At 37.3% G+C, this 27,314-nt stretch overlaps 1 protein-coding gene across 1 annotated transcript; it reads right to left on the bottom strand.

The window, feature by feature from the left end:
- Window positions 1-542: 542 nt before the first annotated feature.
- TARS1 (threonyl-tRNA synthetase 1) lies at window positions 543-26,718 on the bottom strand. Its single transcript, XM_039248275.1, has 19 exons — window positions 26,556-26,718; window positions 21,357-21,437; window positions 19,377-19,567; window positions 16,410-16,533; window positions 14,510-14,631; window positions 13,904-14,021; window positions 13,574-13,638; window positions 13,412-13,490; window positions 12,268-12,414; window positions 10,843-10,941; window positions 9,696-9,862; window positions 8,665-8,827; window positions 8,437-8,574; window positions 7,699-7,776; window positions 7,360-7,460; window positions 7,165-7,269; window positions 5,267-5,339; window positions 2,026-2,140; window positions 543-1,063 (listed from the first exon to the last, which is right to left on the bottom strand). The coding sequence occupies exons 1-19, from the start codon at window positions 26,610-26,612 to the stop codon at window positions 915-917; spliced, it is 2,172 nt and encodes a 723-aa protein (XP_039104206.1). The 5' UTR covers window positions 26,613-26,718; the 3' UTR covers window positions 543-914.
- Between the last annotated feature and the right edge of the window lie 596 nt (window positions 26,719-27,314).

The following is a 27,314-nucleotide window of genomic DNA, read 5'->3' as shown; positions in this document are numbered from 1 at the left end:
AAGCGTTTAAAAAAAATTAAAAAAAAAAAAAAGAGACTCTGCTAAACAAGCTGTTGGGGTTATTAGAGTATGAACAGGCTGTTGCCTTTTTACGATGACTGTATTAAGAGGAATCAATATGCTGTATACCCACATAAAGAATCCTTATTCTGTGCTGCTCTCCCAATCACTAGTCACTCGCAGCAAATTCAGAACTTCTTTGTGAGAGGACAGGGGATTTGTGTAACCAGGGATGCTATGGCCCTGGGCAGTCTGCAGGCCACATGTCTTTCTTTAGAAACTCATCATCATAAAATTTGTGCAAATCTACTTTATATTAAAGCAAGGGTTGGTTTTAATTGTCTACATCCAAAAAGAAGTGACACTCCTAAAAGATGCCGCCCTCTGCCAGAGAAGGCACCTAGCTCATCGCCCAGTTTAAGAACAGCCCAACTGACACCGTATTAGAAAACATTAAAGATAAATACTGAATCATACAATTTGTTCCAAGTAGGCATATGTGTACGTGAAGGACAAAGCATTGAAACTTGGGTGAATTAAAGTTTTTATTTTTACAACACAATCCATTTCTAGTCTTTCTTTTAATCAAATTTGAAAATTTTTATTTTTCAAGCGCATTAAATTTATAAAAACCTCCTCCCACATTAAAGCATTCCTCATGTTTTATTTCCAGTACTCCAGTGTTCATTTAACAAGTAAAATCACTTTAATGTCATCTCCTTTAATGACCTCCTCCAAATACCATTGTCTAACACCTGTCGTGGTCAAAAAATAGGTTGATCCTGTAGTCACCTACGCAGACTCTGCTAAACTATTCCAAATTCAGTATGAATCGATGTTTTCTAGAGTATAAAATTAATGGTATGGAAACCCTGCCCATCCGTCCTGCTGAGAAAATCCGGGTAAACTCTTCATCAGAACTCCTCCTCTGCCTGCTTGCTGCGTGACTGCTTGAGCTGCTGCAACCGCTCAATGGTCTCAGAAATTGTACGCTCTCCATGCACCTTATTATCTCTTGTACGGATATTAACAGTGCCACTGGCTTTCTCTTTTTCACCAATAACTAAAACAAAAGCACAAAGCTTTGTCAGATGGAAAGGTTTTTACTGAACATTCGAACAGAAATGATCCTAGGACCCAAAAGCCCCCATGCAGCTTTTGATTCATTAAAATGCTCAAATGAGCTATCAAGCTCAAGATAGATAGGAATCTTACTTAAATGCATATTACTTGCTGAAAGAAGCCAATGTAAAACAACTATATAACTGTATGATTCCAACTATATGAGATTCTGAAAAAGGTAAAACTATGGAAAAGGTAAAAAAAAAAAAATCAGTGGTTGCCTATGGTTAGGAAAGAGAGTGTTTAATACGTGGAGCACAGAAGATTTGGAGGCAGTAAAACAATTCAGTATGATGCCACAATGGTGGATACATGTCATTATTTATTTGTCCAAATGCACAGAATGTACAAAACTAACAGTGAACAAACTGTGGCCTTTGTAAAAAAGACAGCAGTCTGGTGCAAGATGCTGGTAGTAGGGTGGGTGTTGGGGGTGCTGTGTCTGTTTTGGGCAAGAGGTATATGGGAGAGCTCTGTACTTTCTGCTCAATCTTGCTTTGAACTTAAAGTGCTCTAAAAAAAAAGTCTATTTAAGAAAAAAATAAAACATTCAGGTGACCATGTATAGTTGGATGACCAATTTAAAAATCTTTTCATTAAAAAAAAGTATCACTTTGCAATGCTTCAAACCACTGTATTCAGTCACTTAAACCAGCCAATTTAATAAAAACTTACTATATGAAGGAATAGGAGATAAAGGAAAGAAAGTTTTTAAACAAACCTTTAAAGATTATTCCTTTTCACACCAAAATTTCCCTTTATTATAACAACTGAAACAACTTCATAGTTTAAGCGTCTAGAGTGAACTAAACTGATGACCACAATTCTCTTAAGGTTGAGTCTCAAGATTTCAGTGTTCTCTGATAATTTGGCAGATTTTCTTAGGTAAGTTTCCTTTCTTACCTAGGATGAAGTTATATTGTGCCAACTGTGCATTTCTGATCTTCTTATTTAATGTACAGCCCGGATCCAGATCAATGTCTACCATGAATTTAGCATCATGAAATTGTTGCCGTACCTATTGAAACAGATATGGAATTCTTCAGATCTAAAGAACTGTATTTTGATCTTAAATGATTTAACCTATGATTTGGATAATCATACAAATATTTAAAAAAGAATGCTAATAGATATACTGAAGTTAATTCGTGACTTGGGACTACATTTTCAAAAATTAAATTGACATATTTTGCTCTTGAGAGATAAATGTTTTAGAAAATCCTTAAAAATCAGAATTCAGGCAATCAACTGAATTTAATTAGCTCTGTTCAAACACATTACAAAAGAAAAAAAACTTTTGCAAACATGTCTTGTTTCCTACCTAGTTGTCAGGAAACAATTATTAATCAGTCTCCATATTAATATACAATGATAGATGTCCAGTCTAATATGAGAATGTAATATTTCTGGTCCCTCAAAGAGGCAGTAGTTGGTAGCAGGAATCCAGCCACTGCCATCATTTGCATATGCCACATTTTTAAATAAAATGTTGACAGCATAAACAACAGGCTAAAAGCATCTTAACTACTTTTATGTTTTTAGAGAATGGAATAAAAGCCATCACATAAAATTGTCTTTTGGCACTAATTATTTCTTTCTTTCTTTCTTTTTTTTTTTTACAAATAGTTTATTGTCAAGTTGGTTTCCATATAACACCCAGTGCTCATCCCCACAAGTGCCCTCCCCCATGCCCACCACCCCCTTCCCCTCCCCCCCACCCTCATCAGTCCTCAGTATGTTTCTCAGCATTCAAGAGTCTCTCATGGTTTGCCTCTCTCCCTTTCCCCCACCATTTCCCCCCTTCTTCTCCCCCATGGTCCTCCGTTAAGTTCCTCCTACTCCTCCTAAACGTGACACTAATTATTTCTTTAATATCTTTGTGTATATGACCTAAGTAAACAGAACTCTACAAGAATAATTTAAATATCAATTTTGAGAAATATTAAAAAGTAATTTTTTCTTTCTAAACAGTGATTTTCTTTTTGATTAAAAGGAAGCTATTAAATAAAGGAGTCAGAGGCAAAGATCAAATTGGGATTTCTTGAAATAAACTTCCAGGAATCTAGCAAGCTACATTACAGATTATCATTCTGTGCCTTTTTATCTTCCTCAGAAATACCAGTTCCACTGTACCATCTTAAGTTTTTGCATATTAAATAGTAAACAATGTTTTCAATATTTTTCCTTTCCAAAAAAAAGCAACACTATATTAAATTTTATTAACTTTAAGTTAAATTAAACCAGATTAAAATTCTCATCTACCTGATAAACAATCAGCACTAATATGACAAAAAGATCTGAATAAACCATTTATATTTCACTAATAGGTTGTTATGTGTAAGTGATCATTAATTAGTGAACCTGCTGGGATTGTGTAAGTACACAAATTCCAGAAGGGTTCTTGCAGTTTATCAGAGTGCCAGAAGAAAACTACACTTTCGACTGTAACATGTTTTAAAGAATAAAGCACAAGTGTTTTAGTTTTTTTGCAGGGCTTGAACTCATGACCGTAAGATCAAGACTTGAGCTGAGATAAAGAGTCAGATGCTGAACCAACTGAGCCACCCAGGTGGCCCAAAGCACTGGTGTTTTAGTTTCTTAACACGGGCCCTTGCGTGTACGTGAGTTGGGCTATTCTATAACTGGGGAAGTGGCCTGATAATCTCAGACTGTTTAGCATCTCTGGTCTCCAGTCATTCAGTATCAGTAGTAGTGCTTCCCAACCCTTGTCAACTCAATATAACCAAAAACTCCACCCCATATAATTCTAAACGCTTCCCACCACCACTGATGGAACAGAGTCTGTATTGTCTCCAGTTGAGAAATGAGTTATTTAGTTACAGACCTTTCTCCTACCATGTGAACTTTCACAATGCAAATAAGATAAAGTACAATCAGTTAACTATGCAACATAACTGATTTTCATCATTTGTAACTAAAACTACTGTGTGCAGTAACAGAAATATAGTATGTCTGAATGGTTTGCTTTTCAGCTGATCTATTGTTCATTTATATTTTTAAAGACAGTGAAGACCTGAGTGCAATTTATTCTGAAGATCTGGAAACATGATGGTATTAATATTACAATATTGTTCACTGATATTCAGATTTGTCTGTATTAATTTATTACTTTAGCTTGCAATTACAAAACAATGCTTATTTATAACACAACTTTTACTGCTTTGAAATTTCTTAGTATAAAATTGTCCCTATAACTGAACAAAGTGTTGTATTTTTTCTTAATGTTTTATTTATTTTTGAGAAAGAGAGACAGAGACAGCATGAACAGGAGAGGGTCAGAGAAAGAGGGAGATACAGAATCTGAAGACAGGCTCCAGGCTCTGAGCTGTCAGCACAGAGCCCGACGCGGGGCTTGAACCCACGAACTGTGAGATCAAGACCTGAGCCAAGGCTCAATGCTCAACCGAATAAGCCACCCAGGCGCCCCTAAACAAAGTGTTGTTAAGATATGAAGTATGAATGGATAGTTATACATCTGTTAGTAAGGTAGTTTCTTGGTGGCTAGGGCACAACATTGGTCTGGCATGCCATTAACTTTAAAAAAATTTACAAATAACTGAAGAAATATGCATTAAAAATTGGGGCACCTGGGTGGCTCAGTTGGTTAAGCATGAGTCTTGATTTCAGCTCAAGTCATGATCTCAGGGTTCATGAGTTCAAGCTCTGCCATCAGGCTCTGAGCTGCCAGTGCAGAGCCTCCTTGGGATTCTCCCTCTCCCCCTCTCTCTGACCATCTCCCACTTGCACACATGCATGCATGTGTGCTCTCTCTCAAAATAAATAAATAAGCTTAAAAAAAAAAGGAAGTGAAGCAAAATTACTCTTTGAGTCAAAGAGCAGCTTAAAATGCATTATGCATCTGAATGTACACATCATCCTGAGGCATTTACTATTTCCTAATACTGAACACTAAAAAAACAAGAATATATAAAACACTATCTAAATTACATTTTCTGATCATGAAACCACGTAGGAAAGTATTAAAGAGGTAACGTAATCTATTCAGGCTTATCACAGATTGAAAACAGTAACATTTCTCTATACCACAAGCAGGTTGGTCTACCAAGGATATGCAGCTGAATGACAGATAGGAAATTAAAGATAAGTCGTATTAAAGGATTACCTTTTGGGCATATTCATCACATGTTGGTCCCACTGGAATAACCATTACTTGGCGAGGAGACAGCCAGAAGGGCCTTTAGAAGAAATTAAAAATATTTAATGTGAATTGGGTCCCTTTCATAAACAACAATGGCACATTTCTTAGTCTACTTTTTAATATCTTTTCCTGAAATACGTAAAGGCCACTTAAAAAAAAACTACCCTCTTCCTCCTCTGCAATATGCAGTAAATACTAAACAGAAGAGATTCAGGAGCAGAAAAGTAACCTTAAATCAGGAAAATTCGTAACTAAGGTTTGATTTGCTAAGCAGATGGCAAAGCACATTGGGGGAAGGGACTATGCCTCACACTTCATCGTATCAGGTAATAGAGCGCCATGCACCTGCTGCCAGAGGGGTTAACAAAGAATTATTTAGTGATTTATTGTTTGACATTATTTTATTGATTATTCTTCATGGAATACATGGATCAGACCATGCCTTCACTTATTCAAGATCTATTCTGCAGGATTTAGCAAACTGTAACTGATAATAACTGGTGATGGTATTTGACAAAAATGACTGTTTTCACATCTATTTTTTGAAAGGCAGACTGCCACCTGTAATGCCTTGTTTGACGTGTCTTAGAAGCCTGGGCACCCTATGTTCTCCCAGGTTTTCACTTCTTATTAAAAACTGACCATTTGTAATTCTACCTTTGGAGTATTTCAGGTGTCAAATCCTCCCCATGCTGTAGACCTCAGACTAAGTGTTTCTCTTAATCACTCCTCTACTTGCAGCTGCTTTATTTCAACAGGGAAATGGCTAGAATCCCACCTCTCACAGGCTTGATGGAGCCATCAGCTGAGGACCGCCCTATTCTCTAGAAACCATGTAGGGTTTCCTATATTTGATCGAATTTTGTGAAACAGAACTGAAAACAGACGATCTCCTTTCACTTACAAGTATGACAAACTCCCCTTGATGTCTGAACCAAATTACAAATAAAACTGAAATGACTACAGTATGTAAGATAAAACAGGTTTACATTTTATAAAAGTTTTGCATCAGTACAACTAATAGGGCACACTCTACAGAAGGGTCTTGACAACCCTGTGCTGCTTTCAACCGCCTTCACACACTGTGGGCCCAGAGAAAATTGCTTAAAAACAAAATGAAAGCGTGCACTCAGATCTCACCAGCAAAAGCATAACCTCACAGAAACAAGACAAAAATTGTTGATCAGTTTGCAGTCCTTCCAATTAAAAAACAAGTGGCTTCTTAAGGATGTCAAAATACATGTTTACTATGATCAGCAACACTGAGTGACTTAAGCCCAAAGCCTACTCTTGTTCACTCAGACAAAGGAACCAAACCATATTAATCCTCAAAGATACTGGAGAAGCAATCAAAACAACAAATGTGCTTCTCAGTGTATAATAACTCCTAATTAGAAAGTATTCTGTAACATTCCAACAAATCAAGTTGTGAATTAAAAATAATTACAACTAATAATTATTCTTAAAGGGGGCACCTGGGTGGCTCAATTGGTTAAGCATACGGCTTTGGCTGAGGTCATGATCCCACAGTTCGTGAGATCAAGCCCTGCATTGGGCTATGTGCTGACAGCTCAGAGCCTGGGGCCTGCTTCAGATTCTGTGACTCCCTCTCTCTCTCTGCCCCTCCCCTGCTCTTGTTGTCTCTCTCTCTCTCTCTCAAAAATAAATAAACATTAAGAAAATGAAAAAATATATTCTTAAAAATAAAAATTTGGGTTTAGATTGTGATTCCTTAGTGTACACCTGTCATTAATTAGAAGTCACCAATCAGAATCATTCTCTTCCACTGCATCACTAAACTGGACAGGAGACATTTCTTAGTCAATTTACATTCTCCAGACAAAAACAAGGACAAAAATTACCATTTGCCGCCAAAGTTTTCAGTGAGAATAGCAATCATTCTTTCCACTGACCCCAAGATGGCTCTATGGACAATCACTGGCCTTTTCTTATCATCACCATCATGGCTAGGTAGGAAAAAAAATATGTTTTACTTTATATATATTCCTTTATATTCCCCTAAAAATAAATATTCAGAGCAGACACCAGAAACTCACCTTACAAAAGTAAGATTAAATCTGATGGGCAACTGAAAATCCAACTGGATTGTTGCACACTGGTGGTACCGACCAATTGCATCTTTAATCTGTATATCAATCTGAGAAGTAGACTCTGGGTTATTTTAAGATGCTGTTGACATTAAAGCTGAACTCAGCAGTTGTAACAGGGCTGGCTCTCTTTTCCTTCCTTCCTTCCTCCCTCCCTTCCTTTCTTTCTTTTTCTCTTCCTTTCATTTCTTTCCTTCCTCCCTCCCTCCTTTGTTTCTTATTTTAAAGTAATCTCTTCTTCACTCCAAAATAAAAATCATATTACTCAAATAGACTTTTCATACTGACCTTTGGGCCATAAAAAGCTCCATCTCCAGGATTTAACTCCCACTTTTCACCAAATTCATTCAGACTGTTTTCAAGTTGCTAAGGGCAAAGCAAAATCATTTTTATTTTTGTTCATCTGCAACTTCCCTTCTTCCAGCCTAATCTGAGACTAAAAATACTGTAATTACTTTCACGAATCCCTATTCTCTGCTTTAGAAATCTGTCCACCTAAAATACACACAAATCCCCTTTTCTGAGAAATATTGACACACATCACTGTATAAGTTTAAGAAGTATAGCATGATGGTTTGATTTACATAGACTGCAAAATGATTTCCATATTAGATTTAGCAAACAACTATCATCTCATACAGATACAATTAAAAAAAGAAAAAAGAAAAAACTCTTCTCCCTGTGATGAGAACTCTAGGATTTACTCTCTTAACAACCTTCCTGTATATCATACAGCAGTGTTAGCTACAGGCGCCACCATGTGTATTATATCCCTAGTACCTGCTTATCTTATAGCAGGAAGTTTTCATCTTTTGACTACCTTCCCCCATAAGTTACAGCTTGATGACTGAAAAAATATTCAACCATTTCTAATATAAAATCATACATTAAAAAAACTAGTTTACTCTACCTATGAACCATTTCAAATTTCTCCTTTGCTTTTTATCCATTTAAAGAGGCTTGGGTTTCCTGGAACAAGTTCATTTCAGTCAAATAGCATTCAGGCATGCTGAAAAACACACTTACTTTCTCAGCTTGGTTCCATACTTCGATATCTCCAAGGAACTTTTCTGGGCGAGTAGACAGGTTCAGTTTAAAAGAAAATCCAAATATGCTATATACTGTACGCAGAAAATCCAAACAGCCTTTTATTTCATCCTCAATCTTAAAACAAAACAAAAACAGACAGTGGTCATTTTCCTTGACTTTCTTCACGATTCTTTTAGAGTATCTCACCCCAGAGCCTCAGCATACCTGCTCTATGGCACAGAATATGTGGGCATCATCCTGCTGGAATCTCCGTACCCTCGTGAGTCCCGTGAGTGCTCCCGACAACTCATTCCTGTGAAGCACCCCGAAATCGGCTACCCGGAGAGGCAACTCTCGCCAGGACCTTGGCCGATGATCAAACATAAGGCTGAAGAAAACAGAAAATTAAAACCCACTGATATTTAATTTCACAAGAACAAAACTGCTTTTCTAATATACAAAAGGCTGTCCATGCAGGCAACATTTCTTAAATTCTGGACTTCACACCACAATGTAAGCACTGCATGAATAAAACAGCAAATAAATTATAATATGACCATCCACAGCCAAGAATAAAAATTTATTCTCATGAGTCTGGAGTCACATCCTTATGCTAAACATTTCCATTCATTTGAGAACTGCCTTTAATGCTCATAAAAAAAAAAAAAAAAAAAAAGACTTAGCTCCATACAAATCATTTAACATACTGAAAGCTAAAGACCGTGCTTTCTCATCAGTCCTGAAACTGCTTCAGCCTAAAGGTGCTTCAGCAGCGTTAGAGAATCTGGGAGAACTAAGAACAAACCCAGTTCCCTCATAGAGAGTCCACTCTCCCCTCACCCTCGAGGCCCTGCCGCCTACCTAGTCTTCCCCTGAGTCACCCACTCTTTACCTAGCTTTCAAGGGTAGAAAGTGAAACAGCGGCAAAGCAAGGAAGATTTCTCAGTTCATTAACAGTAGGTTTTAACAGAACATCTTTAAGGAAAAAAAAAAATCTAGAGAACTTGCTATTCTCTAGTCTCTCTTTTATATTCTTCTGTCTGTTCACTGCTATTACCCCTGTGCCATTCTCAAATGTCTGCATATCTGAGCATCTAACTGGGCATGGAGGAGATTATAACGTCACAGTAATGTTGTATTTAAATATTTTTCTGATTGCACAATTTGCTTTAAACAAAACTTCTTTCAAAGGAGAGAGCAATCCGACAAAAGCACCGTGGGAAAGTCTTTGATAGAAAGTCAAATCTGCTCAATACCAGTGTCCTGGGCAGTTCATGGGTTTCAGAGCAAACAGCTCCTTCTCCACCTCAAAGGAGAACATGTTCTCTCTATAGTGTTGCCAGTGGCCCGAGGTCACCCAGAGTCGGCTGTTGTAGATGTTTGGGGTCACCACTTCCTGAAACCCTCGTTTCCGATATTCACTCTGTTAGAAAACAGACACAATACACATGTAGGAAACAGAAGTTCATACTTTTGGTGGGACTAAAACTTAAAGAGCAATTTTATAGTATCTAGTGAAGTTCAGGATGCACATATGCTGTAATCTAGAAATTCCATTTGGACGTATATACCAAAGAAACTCCTGCACACGTTCATAAGGAGGCCTATCAAGACAGTGACTTGTAATATGAGAAAATTAGAACTTATATCAGTGTCCACCAATAAAGAAATGGGTAGAGTGTGGTGGTTTAGAGAATAGTAAGTAACAAGTGAAACTAAACTGGATTTAAAAAGTCCTAATGCTGACACAATGGGACTTCTCATACGTAAATGTGAACTACACAGACACAAATAATCTAAGGTACACGTGTATGGGGGGGTATTAAATATCATGGATCCACGCTAACTTCAAATAACAGTTTCTTCTTCTACGCAAGGAGGGAAATGATTCAGAAAGGGGTCCCAAAAGGGAGCTTTTTGCTTTACTCTGTATTCATTTACTTTAATAAAAAGTCTGAAGCAAATATAGCCCAATGTACATATGTGGTACCTTAGGTGGTGAGTATGCAGATGTTGGTGGTATTATCCTCTATAAACCTATGCTTGAAAGACTTCTTATTTTATAAAGGATTAAAAAACAGTGGAAAAATTAACTGGTGTTTGTTTGTTTGTTTGAGGAAAATACAAATGGTCAAAGAGCATTCCGAGCTCCCAGGTAAAGGGTTCCAGATCCCACCTCAAGTTCACCAGCCTCTCTGTTGTGAACATACTCATGTACATGGATGAAACAACGTATCAAGAAAAAGAAACTTCTTAAACATTCTGTGAAAACTCAGACTTGCGGTTTTATTCTTCTAAATGTTTCTTCTCAAATACCAGATTATCTTTCCTTTTAGCAGATCTTATTTAATAAAATCAACTTATATCCTAAATTTACAGAAGAAAATAGTGAATATGGTTTACCCTGATGAATTCAATAAGTGTATTATAAATGTATGCTCCTTTCGGCAGGAAAAAGCAACTTCCAGGGCTGAGTTCATGAAAGAAATATAGTTCTTGGTCCTGAGTAAAAGAAAAGCAAAAGAATGTTTATACATGCATATTAATGTCAACATAAACTCATGTGCTCCTAAATTCAGATTATGACCACGGTATCCTATATTTTAATGTAAGCCATTCTCGAATCAAAGCATGTCAACATTTCTGGTATATTCAAGAGGATAGAATTGCAGCTGATTTACAACTTAGCACAAGTACGTTTTCCGCCTGTTCTATTCCTAAATCCAGTCAAGTTTACCCAAGAAAGACATGAAGCAGGGGTCTTAGTTCTCTTATTATTCAGTGAAGCTCTCACAGTTTTAGTTTCTCAAAGCTCCAAGAAGTGACTATTATTTCCTTTTGGTTTTCAAAGTAGGAGTGGCAGGAAGAAGGCTAGAAAAAGGACAGTGATGTGAAGGAGAAGATGTAGATGAAGTTGGCTGACCCTGGGTCTTGGTGAAAGAAGCACACCCCCCTACCTTCTTGCCTCTCTCTTCCCCCCAAAATGCCCAGGATCCTTGGAGAGCCCCCTCACCAACTGTTGGTGCTTTCTTACTGCTGGGATTTATTTCCGACCATCAAGAGAGCAGATCAGCAGATGGCAAAGAGAACACAATTTTAGAAAGGCATATTTTAACCAAATATGAATCTCTAGTTCAGAGAATACTCAGGGGTAGACGAATAATGACACGGTAGTGTCCACTGGTGACTTGCTATGTCACCTTGGGAAACAAGTAGATTAATTTTAGGGGAAATCAGTTTTCATATATTTAAAATACGTCAGTGAGACCAGGAAACTTTGAAAGCATCTCCCAGCTGTATAAAACATCACTATATGGGCACCTGGGTGGCTCAGTCAGTTGAGCGTCTGACTTCGGCTCAGGTCATGATCTCGCAGTTTGTGGGTTCAAGCCCCACATCGAGCTTTGTGCTGACAGCTAGCTCAGAGCCTGGAGCCTGCTTCGGATTCTGTATCTCCCTCTCTCTCTGACCCTCCCCTGCTCACACTCTCTCTTTCAGAAATAAATAAAACATTAAAAAAAAAAAAAGTCACTATATTGCTTTTACAGAAAACTGTGGGTCATCAGCATTTGTTCTCAAAAAAAGGAAAACTTAAAATGACTGCGTGGCACCGAGCACACCCTAGGAAGATAATGTGGAGAGTAAACAATAAGATAACAGTAAGATAATTAGGAAGTAATTTATGGATTATATAGGACACAGTATAGTAACTACTGGAAAGCCACAGCGTCTTTTCCAAAGAAAATTCCTAGTACTTAAAACAGCTAAGTTTCAAATGAAAATAAAGAAAATTCGGTCTAGAAACGTTATTATTTGTTTTTAACATACCCTTCCAATTTTCCTATGATCTCGGTTTTTAGCTTCCTCTTGGAACTTCTCCCATTCTTTCAACATTTTAGGATCTGGGAATGAAATGCCATAAATTCTCTGGAGAGTCTCCATATCTGCTTTGCCTTCCCAGTATGTGGAGGAATTCTGAAAGCAAAGACAAATCATGAAACAATATTAAAATCTGTTAATATCTCACTTATTTTGAGTTAGATGTAATTTCTCATAGTCACCTAGGAGTCAAATTCATAACAGTCCTTATGACAAAAATAGTGGTATAAAAAGTGCACACATAGCAAATATCTCCCAGTTGCTCTGAGGCCGAGCTAGAGTACATGGCTGGCTGTTTAATTCCCTAAAAATACCTCCCTCTCAACTACCCATTCAAACCACAATTCCATGAGTGAAATGCAAGGACATCTCCCATAAGATGGTTAAACAAAAATGGAAAATATATCAACAAAAAAAATCTTGAAATGATTCCATTTTTCTTATGATTTAAAGTGCATTTGGGGGCGCCTGGGTGGCTCAGTCGGTTAAGCTTCCAACTTCAGCTCAGGTCATGATCTCACGGTTCGTGGGTTCGGCCCCATGTTGGGCTCTGTGCTGACAGCCAGCTCAGAGCCTGGAGTCTGCTTCAGATTCTGTGTTTCCCTCTCACTCTGATCCTCCCCTGTTCATACTGTCTCTCTCTCTCTCTCAAAAATAAATAATAAAATATTTTTTTTAAAAAAAGTGCATTTGAAAAATCACCCATAAAATATTTACTAACTGATAAAAACTGGCAGGACTAGTTTGGTTAAAAAGCACAAATAAAATAATTATTACTTTAGACAGATGAAGGGCAAAAGCACATACTAACAGTGAGTTTTAAAACTCGTAGAAGCATGACTGTGTGACTTCTGCAAACCCCCTAAAGCTCCATCCCCACGTGCTCTGCTGAAGAAGGGTGGGTCAGTCACTGTTGGACATTTTCAGCTAAAAAAGACTAGTGGCATGCAGCAGTAGACAGCATGAGAAAAAAATTCCACCCTTACATATGCAACAGAAAAACAGGCAGAAAGAGAAACCAATAGAAGGTTAAACATATACCTATTGTAGATAAATACATTATATAGAGAGTCTTTAAAGTTACAATGCTTACTTTGTGTATTTTCAAAGTCTTAATTTTGCCAGTGTGTCTGACGTGAGGACCGCGGCAGAGATCTATCAAGGGGCCACACCTAGAGATAAAATGAAAGCAATTTTAACAAATACTTAAAATGACATCTGTACCAGTTATACTTAATGACACTTGGTATCTCACCTATAGACTGTGGTAGTTGGAGTATTCACTTTTTCATTCAATATCCGGCATTTGAACTTGTTGTACTAAGAATAGGAAAAATTATTTTTAAAAAAATCCTCCTTTAATATTTACCTCTAAACACTACAGCTAAAACCTAACTTGAATTCATCTTATTGAAGCATTGTAGGAAAATAAATATGTCAATACTTCATGTTTTGCAAATATTGTTACATTTTTCTAAAAAACAGAACAGGCTTCAACTTATTACATTAAACCCCAGTGTGACAACTTAACGTAACATTAAAGAGTGATATAAAAGTGGAAGCCATATATTATAGCTCAATTTACCTTAAACATTTCTAGTAAAGTTTCTTTCTTAACTTCCAATCTTTCAAAAGCTTGTTTTTCTTTAATGATTTTCTTACATAAAGCCTCCAAAGAAGAGAAATCATTGCTGGACACACCCCTGAAGGAAAAAGAAGTATAATTAATCTTGTTCCACTCTATTCTACTCACATCATTAGGTTGGAGGAATGTTTCTTTAAAACAAAGTGAAGAGTTTTAATATACAAAAAGTAGACTCATATCATATACTAGAATCTTAAACTAGGTATTATTATCATTTTTATATTTTATATTTTCAGAGGCTTCTATCTTGGTCATCATGAAGACTATTCCCACAGTGAACCCTCCCTCCACTTCTATGACCAGCTTCATTTTATTTCCCAACATAGTTTAAGGCTATACCTCCATCAATCTACAACAGAGTTCTCATAAATTACCACCACTTCAAAAGTTACTATAAGATTTCAAGTTTTGATAGTGGAAATATCTGTTGACTATTAAGCAATAAGCTTGAATATCATTCCTTCCTTCTTGAGAACGCTTTAAAAATAATATATGGACCCTTAGTAATTCAGAATTTATCTTTCTTTATTCAGTTTAATAACTTACCCTTCTTCAAGGTACATGTCATAATAGAATCCATTTTCTATTGGTGGACCGTAACATAAACATCCACCATAGACTCTTTCCATGGCTTCACCCATTATGTGAGCGCTTGAATGCCAGTATACCTGAAAACGCAAAGAAAAATGGGATGATTGGAGTCTGAGCATGTATGTTGTAAATTAATGTGGCTGTCTTGAAAATGATATTTAAAATTTACTATAAATAAACTCAAGACACAAAAAAATCAAAATTTATGAATGTATAAACAGTGGTGAGATTCTATGCAGGACCAAAATAATTTAAAAGGATTCTAATTACTAAGTTGTATTTGTACCTTAGAAATCATCTGGTTTAGTTGTTTTCAAACTAATTAAATTCAAATTAGCATCATTAATTTAAATCGGATGGATTCTGTTACCTAAAAAAAATCACCACTCACAATGTCACTGTCTTATTGACCAGAATGGCCCAGGATCTTTTGAGTCAATGTGCCCATATCCCACATCCTATGTCCTATACCGTGGCCTTTACTGAGCTGTGGAACATCACTTAAGAATTACATTTTCTTTTTCTTTATTGGCTTCAAACAACTAAGGTGCTAGAGTTTGTCCCCACAACACAATTATAAAACACAAGAACAAATATATGGTGGCTAAAATCAGGTGGCAGTGCAGCTAACCCTTGAACAATGCAGGGGTTAGGGATGCTGACCTTCCATGTAGTCAAAAATCTTAGTATGATTCTTGACTCTCCAAAAAGCTAACTACTAACAGCCTACTGTTAACCAGAAGCTTTACTGATAACATAAAGTCAATTAACACATATTTTGTATGATGTATGTATCATATACTGTCTTCTTACAATAAAGCTAGAAAAAAAATGTTATTAAGAAAATCAAATGGAAAATACATTTATCAAAAAATACTCACAGATAATTATTTATAGAAAAACAATCTGTATATTAATAGGCTCATGCATTTCAAACCCATATTGTTCAAGGGTCACCTAAGGTGGTCAGATGAGTCCGAATATACCCAAAGATTTGTTTGTGAGGTACGGTACCAAAATAACTTTTTTAAAATAAAGTTTATTTATTTATTTTGAGACAGACAGAAAACATGAGTGAGGGAGGGGCCGAGAGAGAGGGAGAGACTGAGAATCCCAAGCATGCTTTACACTGTCAGCACAGAGCCTGACGTAGGGCTTGAACCCATGACTGTGAGATTATGACCTGTGATGAAGTCAGGCACTTAACTGACTGAGCCATCCAGGCGCCCTCCAAAAACATTTTCATAAAAACCTTAAGGACTTCAGAATACATCTAAAAACCACTGATACACACACACACACACACACACACACACACACACACACACGTAAACTATCATAATAAAAATAATATTTTATTTCCTTTTATATGGTATGCCATCAGGGAGAAATAAGAAAACCATAATATCAAATGCAGCTTGATTTTTATAGTGCTTTCAGCAAATCTGCATTTTAAGATGAGGAAAATATGGAAATTAATTGTCCAATTAGGGAAGTAGTTTAAGGAAATGTTCAATTTTATTTGTAACATCTATATACCTTGCTTAAACAATGACTGATAAGGTAGAAGCAATTTTTACTTGCTTTATCAATTTTCAACAAAAACTTAATAAAAATCCCAGAACATATTTCCCACTGAAGTATCTAGTAATGAAAATAAATTTATTCAAGTTCACTTCTTAAATTTATAAGGCAAGCTCTGTCATGATCCACCTTAAATGAAAGACAAAATGAAGATTTCAAATACGACAATAAGTCACTAATAAACTCTAAACCCATGGACAGTGTGAGCAGGAAGAGAATGGAAATGGGAACCTTGATCCTGAAATTCAGTAACTACTGAATAAAAACTTACTGCCTGAGCTTCCTCATCCTCAAATTTGAGAAGCTCCAAGGTACAATCTTCCTCCAGAGGACGGTCTAGGTCCCAAACAACTTGATTGACTTTAGCAATAACAGTGTTGTCAGCCAGGCCTTGACTTAAAAAAATATACACACATGCATATATATAAACAAAAGAATGTAAAAAAGAATCTTCTGTAGCACAACACTTAATCTGAGAATAGGAAAATAAACATTACATATATTCTGTAATAACACATGTATTATTTATAGTTTATGTATTATAGCTTTCTGAATTAAAATGGAAAAAGCAACAAACCCCTCCAAAATGTACTCAAGTATAACTAGAGGACCCTGAAAACCCAGAACATCATTATTTCACATTTAATGCATCTTATTAAAGCAGACATAACAACTGTGATAAACAGTTTTCAGTGGTTTGACTAATCTTTCAATTTTTCCAAATGGAAGTTTCCCACAAAGCCAAGCTATTTAGACTCCAAAACCAAAAAAGAGGGGCTACTGAGTAACTCCTGCTTTTCCTCTTACTTGATATCTGTGATGTTTTCTCTGTGAGGTAATGCTAACTTCAGAATAAATTCTGTAAATGCCAAAGACGGTATGACTTATGACAAGCATACTGGTAAAATAAAGGACTATTCAATAAAATTTTTATAATATGGATTTAAAAGTCAGACACACAGCACAGAGTACACAATATAAAGGATCACCAAGTGGCTAAGACCACACCATGAGACCACACCAACGGTAAGCCACAGGCATTTTGAGGACTGGAAAGCAGCAAAGGTCAGATGGCCTGGACAGGGTTTGAGGATAAAGAAATCAGGGGCTGAAGGATCAGAAGAACTAACAGAAGGCAAACCATAAATTCCTAATGCAATTTTCAAATTCACTGAATTTCCCACAGATTATATCCCATGTTTTCTTTCCTTTGGAGATCATATAAAGTTTCAAAGACATAACATGGGTCTGGCAGAGAGAAATGCATTTTACCATATTCGTGTAAAATAGTTTTCAGAGATTAAAGAATTGATGAAAGGCAACTAATATCCTCTGTATTCTTTGGGAAAAAAATGGTTTTTATTTTAGGGCCCAAAATGGTGTCTTAAGATACTAACAGCAGAATTACTTTGAAAATGTAGATATGCACAGACTGCATTAGATCATTTCAGTTCTCCAAAGAAGGGACAAAATAATCTAAACTTTTAGATTTAAAAAAAAACAAAACTTCAAAGAAAAGCCTTCAAAAGTAAGCCGAGCATGCTTTTTTTTTTTTTTTTTTTGTATTCACAACTGATCATCCAAACCTTTCAACAGTCTGTTACTCATGCTAAAATTTTTCACACAACAGCAAGAATTCTGGACTTTGGAAACAATGTCATAAAGCACCCTCACTTCCCAATCAGTTACTTAACTCCAGTCCTAAGGCTCAACAACACTTTATGTAAATTTTTGTAGTTCTCAAAAAAATATTTCCTAATTGGTTATTTGAAAAATTACAATGTAATCTGGAGGACAATACTGTAGAATGTAGAGAAAAAGTTCCTGGACTAATGGGAGCTTGAATTTTAATACCAACACAGATGGGTATTTAGAAGTCTACCCAGTTATTTATGATCTCACATGGAAATCTGCTTGATATCAAAATTATCTTTCTTACTTCCTTTGGAATAAGCTAGAAGTGCTTTAGGTAGAAGCAATGGTCAAATTAATGGAAACACTCCATTTTCTTTGTAAAAAATGCTAATCAGTGTCCATGGCACAATAAAGACTCATGGCTCATAGGTCAACTGCTTCTGCGCTCACCAGCTGCATAGTGGGCTTACCAGTGACAAGCTAGGTTGGTTCCCAAACCTCTTTATGTATTTGTTCTTTGGGGCCTTAGTATCAACAATAGGAAATTGATGACAATCAACCATTTTTGACAATTATATGGTGATTGCATGTGGCTCAACTCAACATACAATGAAACAGTAAAAATAACTAGAAATAGGGGCGCCTGGCTGGCTCAGTCGGTTAAGCGTCCAACTTCCGCTCAGTCATGATGTCACAGTTTGTGAGTTCAACCCCTGTGTCAGGCTCTGTGCTGACAGTTCAGAGCCTGGAGCCTGCTTCAGATCCTATGTCTCCCTCTCTCTCTGCCCCTCCCCAACTCGCTCTCTGTTTCTTGTCTCTCAAAAATAAAATAAAAAGATATTAAAAAGAATAACTAGAAATATTACATACTTATATATAGGGTGAAAGAATGAATAAGCATGTATTTACATGTTTTAAGTTAAAATGTTTAAGACAGAAATTGACAAACTTTTTCGTAAAGGGCTATATAAATATTTCAGAATGGGCCACACATGGCCTCTGTCACATATTCTTCTTAGTTTTCTTATTTTTTTTTCCAATTCATTTTAAGAACGCTTCTTAGCTCATGGGCTGTACAAAGCAGGTTTGTACTACACCTGGTATTATATATATGCATCAATTTATGCTTTTCTGTCTTTATCATTTCCTATAAACTGACCAACTATATATCCCCCACATATCAGAAAAAGAAAGCTTGACTCTACTACAAAGTTTATACACCTAATTTTCAGTTATTTCTTCCCAAGCAAATAAAGGTTTTTAAGATCAAACATAGTCCGTACATTATTTTCATGTGTTTATTAGTTTAAGTTTTTTTAATGTCAGTTTAGGTTTTCAGTGTGAGATGTTCTATCTTCATTTTTAACTTCAAAACAGACATTTAAGTCAAAATAGGTAAAACACTGTCTACTCTCAGAAATTAACTTTAAATCTTGAATATAAAACTCCCCATCATTTTGATTTTTAAAAATCCCAAACAATATAAATTAAACATTAAAACACAAACAATAACATAAAAATATTACGAGGATAAAACTTGACAAAATAATTTTAAAATGTTTAGTTACAAACAACAGAAGGAGAAGACAGGTGTAGCTTATACCTAATTCCACAAGCAATCTGATATGGTGTAGTTTTCCAGGATTCTGCATTGACCTGTTTACCATCAGGAAGAGTGACTTTAATTGGCTTGCTATCTTTTTCTGCCTTTTCCGCCAGAATGGAATCATGTTCTGCTTTTAGTTTATTATACATCTCAAGACGTGTGTTAATATATTCAGGCCAAGGATTCAACTGTTAAGACAAGTGAGGAAATAAATGATCAGTAAATACTTGCTTTCCTTTTTAGAAAAAGGGAAGAAATATTAAAGATAATATAAAAATTAGGATTACTAATTCAATATGGTAAAAGGATTTCACAAAGCACTGATTTAACCTTGTCTGAAATTAAGGTAAAAAAAGGAATTAAATACTGTCTTCTTATAATTTTTATTGTGTGAATGTTTTTAAAAATAGAAAAGTATAAATAAAAATAGACATGTGGGCCGTCAATATCTTAAATGGACAATTATTACCATTTGCTATTTGCACAAAGTGATTTTTTTTCTTTTTAAGATACTCTCTTAAGGTCTTTTCTGACTAAATGATCTTACAAGTATAGCTGTAAACAATACTAGAAATAAAAAGTAGCTGGCTTTTCCATTTTGTTTCCATCTTGTTTAGGGATGGTCTGTGCAGCTGGTCAGGCTGTATGTCCACTTACAATTCTTAACTAACCAACTACAAATTTATTTGATGTAAGGGCTCCCATTCAAGGAAAGTACTTGCTGGATTCAAAGGGAAGAATAAAATCTGCATTCTGCCCTCAGTAGGGAATAAGACAAGTACATAACGATGGGAGTACAGAAGAGGAGGAAAGGTCTTGGACATCTCACTGTGAACTTTTTTCCAGACTGATACTGAAGATATATATACTCACATTTTGTACTTAAAATACTCTGTTCAGAAGGGTCCTCTAATTGTACCTTTTGTTTCCCACCTGCAGACTAATATCTAAGCTGTGATGGAATACCATGTACTACTATATTCAGAGTATGAAAAACAAATGAGGAAACATATGCATTTTTCTACTTCCTTGCAAATTTTTAAAATTCACAATCAACAATTTCCCCCACAACTGCCGTGGAATACAATGGACAAAATGTAAGAGAAATGGTTAGGTAGGGCTCTAAGCAACACTGAGCAGTTCTCGATCACCTACAAACTGGCCCTTAAATAAATGAAAGCACTATAAATTTAGCAACACAGCATTAATAAAGGCAGCTCTTTAAAGCCAGTTTACTGTGCTACAGTATCCTTCTAAAAGTCTGTTCCTTTGTGCTTCTGTATTCTGGTAGCTTTCTAAGGAGTCTCTAATAAAATGATTGCAATGACTAAAGCAAAAAATGAAGCAGAGTTTACAACAGTTCAACTCATAAAGTAGGAAGACAAGCTTAATAGCCTCCTAAAGTAGAATACTCAGAAACCAAGTTGATTCTAGGCTGACTTTTTAAATGTCACCTCCTTTTAGTGTGAGCTGGGGGAACTGTGAGCATTTTCTTTACAGTGGAGAGGCCTCAAGGAGATCTGTCTGGCTTAAAACCAAACCCTAGTGACAAGCCTTCATGGAAATAACGTGAAGGGTCAAGGAATTGGGGCTTCTTTGTCTTCTGTTGCATTTAGTGTAAACTCAAACATTAAATCCTGTAACATCTCATTGAATGAAATGATCAGACTTTTGGCATCCAATCTAGCAACTGATTAATTACTAGGCCCCTTCTTTCCAATTTTTTTCCTATGATTTTCATATCTAACCCCACGGCATATCTTGTAATCGTACTTCAACGCTGTTTTCCTTTTTCAATTACAAATAGCTTCAAATCCTTTTTCCCCCTCAGACTTTCCTTTCCTATTTTTCTTCCTGAATGTTCTGCCTTGTGCCATCTCACAGTCCCATGTAAACGATTAGTATCTTACACAGAATAAGTCTGAGACAGCTCCTACCACCTTTCAATCTTTGATAACAGAGCTCTAAAACATTTACCTCTGCTCGACCTCCATCTCCAGATCCTTCTTTGTTCTTCTTCTTGCCTCCTTCCTTTCGCTTCTCCTCCCCAGCACCTATCTATACAAGCAAATAAAAACTAAGATTTTATATTTTAATCTAGTTTGACACTCCTCCATGTTGCACCCAGAAAAGTTTTAAGGATATTACTTTAAGCAGGTATTTTAAAAAAAGACCAGGAAATCTGATTTTGAAAGACTAAAAATATTTCACCACTCTGAAAGACAAAATAACAACTGACAATAAAGACAAATCTTTAAAAAAATTTTTTTTAATGTTTATTTATTCTTGAGAGAGAGAGAGAGATAAAGAAAGACAGAGTGTGAGCAGGGGAAGGGCAGAGAGAGAGGGAGGAGAGAGGGAGGAGAGAGGGAGACACAGAATCCAAAGCAAGCCCCAGGCTCCAAGCTGTCAGCACAGACCCAATGTGGGGCTTGAACTCACGAAGTGCTAGATCCTGACCTGAGCCAAAGTCAGACATTACTGAGCCGCCCAGGCGCTCCAGGACAAATCTTTAAAAGGAAAGAGGAGTTACTTGATCAAGTTCAAGTCCTCAAATTTCATTTATTTTGTTTTTTCTTGTGACTCTCGCTTCAGGTTTGCCTGGATATATACTCAACATATAGCCACAAAAAAGCATGCAATTTTAGTGTAAGTATGCAGTAACAGTATTTGTAAAAAACAAAAAAACAAAACAAAACTAACGCAATATATATCCATCCCACAAGTACTACTGAGACTGTGCTCATAGGATTTTAACCCCAGGAAAGAAGCAAAGATAAGACCCAAATCCTACAATGAGCAAACTTAATCTCTTTAGGGAAACTGAGGCACACACAGGTGAGAAATTTCCAGAGGAAGGAAGTATACAGCTGCAGCACTATGATTAGATGTCAAATAAATTAGGACAATAAATTAGGACAATTTACTTTAAAGGATGAAGATTTCAATAGGCTGTATTTTGAAAATGGAGGAAATACATTGTTGGAAATAGAAAGAGAGAGCGAGGAAGAAAATAAGAAAAAAATGAGGGAGAGAGAGAGAGAACGAAAAAAACAAGCTGACTAAAACAGATGGTTTCAGGGGGCCCCTGGGTGGCTCAATAGGTTAAGCATCTGCCTCTTGATTTCAGCTCAGGTCATGATCTCATGGTTCATGAGTTTGAACCCCGCATGAGATTCTCTCTGCCTTCCTTTCTCTCTGCCCCACCCTTGCTCCTGTGTGTTATCTCTCTTTCAAAATAATAAAATAAAATAAAATAACAACAACAACAACACGCTTTAGGAAATCATGTCAGTTAAGACAGACTAGGGCTCAGACAAAAGCAAGCACTAAAGGTTATGGGGTTACCATAAGGAATGTGGACTTTAATTAGAAGTACATGAAGGCAGAGAAAGTTTTAAAGTAGTAAGTCCTGTGTAAAAATAACCAAGGTAGAGTTGGTTCATACTGGTGGTTGTCAACCAGAAGCAATTTTGCTCCCTAGCAGATATCTAGCAATGTCGGCTGACATTTTTGGTTGTCACAACTGGAAGGTACAATTGGCATATAGTGGGTAGAGACCAGGGATGTTATTAAAAATCCCGTAATGCACAGGTCAGCCTTCCCAAACAAAGAATTCTTCAGTCCACAATGTCAAGAAACTCTGAACAGCATTATGGGATACTGTGAAGAGTATCTTCACAGAAATGAATTACCTCACTGTGACTGCTCACAAAGAAACACCCTAATGCAAGTTGCACTACACAAAGTTTTGCGATTTACAAAGTTTCTCCACAATCACATCTAGTTCTCAGCAACCCTGTGAGACTGCTATTATTATCGTTCCCATTCAACAGATAATAAAGATTAAATTGGAAAAAGGTAGATGCTTTTTCTAGGTTCACACATTAAGTAACAGGAAAGACACCCATGCAGGTGTTGACAGTGGTCAACTTTAAGGAGGGAAGTGATCATCAGTAGTCTTTTGAGAAGTTTGAGGGTAGAACTGGGAATATGAAGGGAGACTGTATTGTAGTTTTGTGTATGTTTGTGGTCTTTGATTTTTTCCTAACAGTTTTATTGAGATATTTTCCTACACCATACAATTTATCTACATAAAGTACACAATTCAATGGTTTTAATATATTCATTTAACTATCCCTACAATGAATTTTAAGACATTTTCATCACCCCAAAAGGAAACCCTGTATCCATTAGTGGTCACTCTGTTTTCCCTTCTCCCCAGTACTTAGTAACCACTTTTGTAGACAGAGATCTACGTTGTCTCTATATATCTACCAATTCTGGGCATTTCATACAAATGGAAGCATACAATATGTAGTTTTTTGTGACTGGTTTCTTTCACTTAGCATGATTTCAAGATCATTCACATTACATGTTAGGACTTCATTCTTTTTTTACTGCCAAATAGTATTCCATTGTTTATCCATTTAATGGTTGGAGATTTTTGGTGATTCTTTTGAATCTTATAAAATATATTACCTGTATAATTTAAAAAATAAACTAAATAAAACAGATGCCTTCTAAATTCAGGCTGTGTTAAAACTTCCCCCACTCCAGGATTCTGGATTTCATACAACTTTTAAGGTTCATTTATAGTCAAGAGACAAATAATGAACATAACTTAAGTCTATTCTAATCAATAAAATACTAACCAACAGGGTTACAACAGAAATAATGATGTACCAGTATTTCTGGTAAGAAGAGGAATAAAAATTAATTACAGGTCTGTGCAGATTTAAGATGGAGAAAGAAAGAGATACTTCTACTTTGTTGATTATGTTTTTGGTTTCGGTCACATGGATATTTCCCAAACAAATAGGAGTCATGGAAAAGAGGGAGAGAATTAACACAAAAGTTTTCCGTGTTCTGGGGCGCCTGGGTGGCTTAGTCGGTTAAGCGTCCGACTTTCGCTTAGGTCATGATCTCGCAGTTCATGGGTTCGAGCCCCGTGTCGGGCTCTGTGCTGACTGCCAGCTCAGAGCCTGGAGCCTGTTTCAGTCTGTGACTCCCTCTCTCTCTGACCCTCCCCTGCTCACGCTGTCTCTCTCTCTCTCTCTCCTAGAAATAAATAAAACATTTAAAAAAAAAAAAAAGTTTTCCGTGTTCTAAATACCTCTCTTTTTACAAATGAGAATACTGGCCCAAGGAATATAAAGCATTTTGCCCATCTGTATACAGCTAATAAAGAGTAGAGCCAGGACATTAAAACAGGTTTCTCTAGAACCCTCAGGTCCATTCCATCTTTACTACAACAATTAGGAAGATGTTGGGCAACTGTTCTCTATTTCTAATGAAAACAGAACAAAAATATGTGAGTTTATGTATCATGTATTTACATATAATCAATCTAAAACTTCAACCGAAAAGTTAGAACACAGGACTATGAAGGGAAGCTACAGAATGACTTTCTTCAGGGATATTTAGGAGTTTAAGGAAAAGTATCTACAGAGTGTAGTTTAATTAAATTTCACCCCCAGAGACTGGGGCAGCTGGGATAGGTATGTCCTGGGAGTCCTATAGTTTGATGGATTATCCATCCCTGACTCATACCCAGGCAGGTGATGGGAGGCAGGACAGCACTAGGGTTATGAGCAATGGCTACAGAATACTGGGTTTGAGCAAGGTACTTACTGTTCTTTGCCTGTTTCCTCATCTTATAATGAAGATAATAAGAGAACCCAGTTCATAGTTATTATAAGGATTGAAACAGTTGAGTTAATGCATCATATAGTACCAGACCCACAAATATTAGGTATTGTATAGTTGTTATTATTATTATGGAAGGGAGAAATAATATATTTGTTAGCTATACATAACCTCCAATTAAGAATGGCATAGCATTGTATTTATGGACATGGAAAATTTTTGACTATAGACTATTAAGCAAAAATGTAAACAAGTTACAGAACAATAAAGATATCATTTTTTAGTTGAAAAATATAGATGGTGAAAACTCTATGGATTGGCATTTATCACCTTAAATTTAATCCACATAGTTCAGAATATGCACATATGTATTTTCCCCATTCTATCCTGGAGTTAGAGGACATCTTCATTTTACTGATGAGAAAATGGTGGCTTTTACACAATTTATCCCATCAGAGAGTTAGGGCTGAGGCTGCTTTAGCTGAAGACATCACCACTTCTCACTTGGACTACTGCAATGGCCTCCTCTTTCCAACACACCTTCCATCCCAATGCCATAGTGATCTTTAAAACTACTCTAAGAGCTGTAGGCCCCCTTCAGGCTTATCCCTAGCAACAACTCTATAGATACTTCTAGGTGTGCCTTTTCACTGCCCTCCCTACCTTTACCTGGGAAGCACGGCCCTGCCAGACTTACCTGGTGAACTTAGACTCATTCCTCAAACAAGCTCTTCCCTCCTAAGCAGAGTTAGGCACTCCCTCTCTCTGTGATCCCACAGGGTTGTATCATGACTGTTGTCCCACCTCACACACCAGGCTTTGAAGCTTTCAGAGTCAGGCACTGGGTCCTTTACACCTTCCTAGCTGCATCTCCGAGCAGTGCCTGGCAGAATAAATACCTGACATTTGTTGACCATAGAAAAAGCTCTACCTGGTGGTGTGAAAGTGACCTGGGATTTGTTCCTAAGCAATGGATGACATCGAAGGCCTACAGCAGCAGGCAGGGGAAGTGTGTAACCTGTCTATGGTTTGTTAGCGGGGATCATACAGCTTCCACCACTTATTATAAACCACCCAAACTTCGGTAAATTGGGTCAGATCTCAGGGGCTCGGTTTTCATTTCCTTAAACTGAAGCTCTTTACCCCTAAAGGCTTTTAGGATTAAATAAGGGTCTGTAGTGTTCTTCCCGCCTAAGGTGAGTCAAAACATTACTCTGGGAGTCCGGAGTCCTAGATTCTAATTCTGTCTAGGCTTCTAATTAGATGTATGGCTCTAAGCTAGTCACTCACTCAGGGTCTCAGTTTCCTCATCTGCAAAAAGCGGACAGACCTAGAGATGACCTGCAAGGCTACGCCCTACTCTATAAATGGACGATCTGTCCCTAAAAAGAGGCTCTGACTCATCCAGCAGCTCCATCGTCCCCCTCGGGTCTCTCCGCCCCACACGGCCGGGGCTGCTTCCTCCTTCCCTCCTGGTCGGGCACCGTGGCCACCAAGCAGCCTCTGGGTCCCACTCAGTTCGCTCACCGCCTTCTCCTCGCCTCCCATCTTCCCTGAAGGGCTTCTGTCCTTCTCCTCCGACATCAACACACCACGAAAGTCTTGAAGACGGAACCCAAAAGCGACGGTCTGGAGAAGAGAACCGAGGCCAGCCAGAAGTGGGCTGACGCGCCGAGGACACTGCGCTTGCGCCACGTGGCCCGGAAAGGACCAGCTGATGCAATCTGAAAGCGCCCTTGCCCCGCCCACCAATCCTCTGGGAGAATGGGTGGCCAATGGACAACGGGGGAAGGCGGGTCCTCCCTTATCTAAACCAATGGAAGAACTTGTTGGGTGACAGCTCATTAGGAAACCAAGCTGCCGCGGTCTGGTAGACTGATCCGCGGCGCTAAACCCGTACTCTCTGCTGGCTCTGGATTAACCCCTCCCGGAGCCAAGAAGTCTTCAATGCACATGCGCCTTCATGCACGCAAAGTTGGCCTGTTAGTCAAGGACCTCTCAGCCACCGTAGTGATTGGGAGGGGCTTGTTCTGAGCCTCCAGGAAGTCTCCTGCGACTGGAATACAGACTCTATCACTGAGACGAATTCCGGAATAGAGTCCAGGGTTTCCTAAGTCTTCTTCTCTGCCTGACCTGGTGTGACTGCCGAGTTCTGGGGCCTTCCCAGGGCTTTCTCTTTGTAGCGGTGGATGGATCTCTCCTCATGGTAGTCCAGGCTTCCCAAGACCCGAGGCTTAATGATCCAAGGACGAGCCCGTTTCCTCGGACATTCCATAATACATGCTT

This window comes from Hyaena hyaena, unplaced genomic scaffold (assembly GCF_003009895.1).
Source record: "Hyaena hyaena isolate Hyena2069 unplaced genomic scaffold, ASM300989v1 scaffold_310, whole genome shotgun sequence".
Classification (NCBI taxonomy): domain Eukaryota; kingdom Metazoa; phylum Chordata; class Mammalia; order Carnivora; family Hyaenidae; genus Hyaena; species Hyaena hyaena.
This window is presented reverse-complemented; position numbering and strand designations above follow the sequence as displayed.

What these genes read in the sequence shown, in the direction of transcription:
- TARS1 (XM_039248275.1), bottom strand. Translation starts at nt 26,612, where the DNA reads ATGTCGGAGGAGAAGGACAGAAGCCCTTCAGGGAAGATGGGAGGCGAG. An exon ending in CAGATTGCTTGTGGAATTAG is followed by an intron (nt 16,534 to 19,376) that starts GTATAAGCTACA and finishes TATTTTTTTAAG; the next exon opens with TCAAGGCCTGGCTGACAACA. An exon ending in CTTTACTAGAAATGTTTAAG is followed by an intron (nt 13,639 to 13,903) that starts GTAAATTGAGCT and finishes TCCTATTCTTAG; the next exon opens with TACAACAAGTTCAAATGCCG.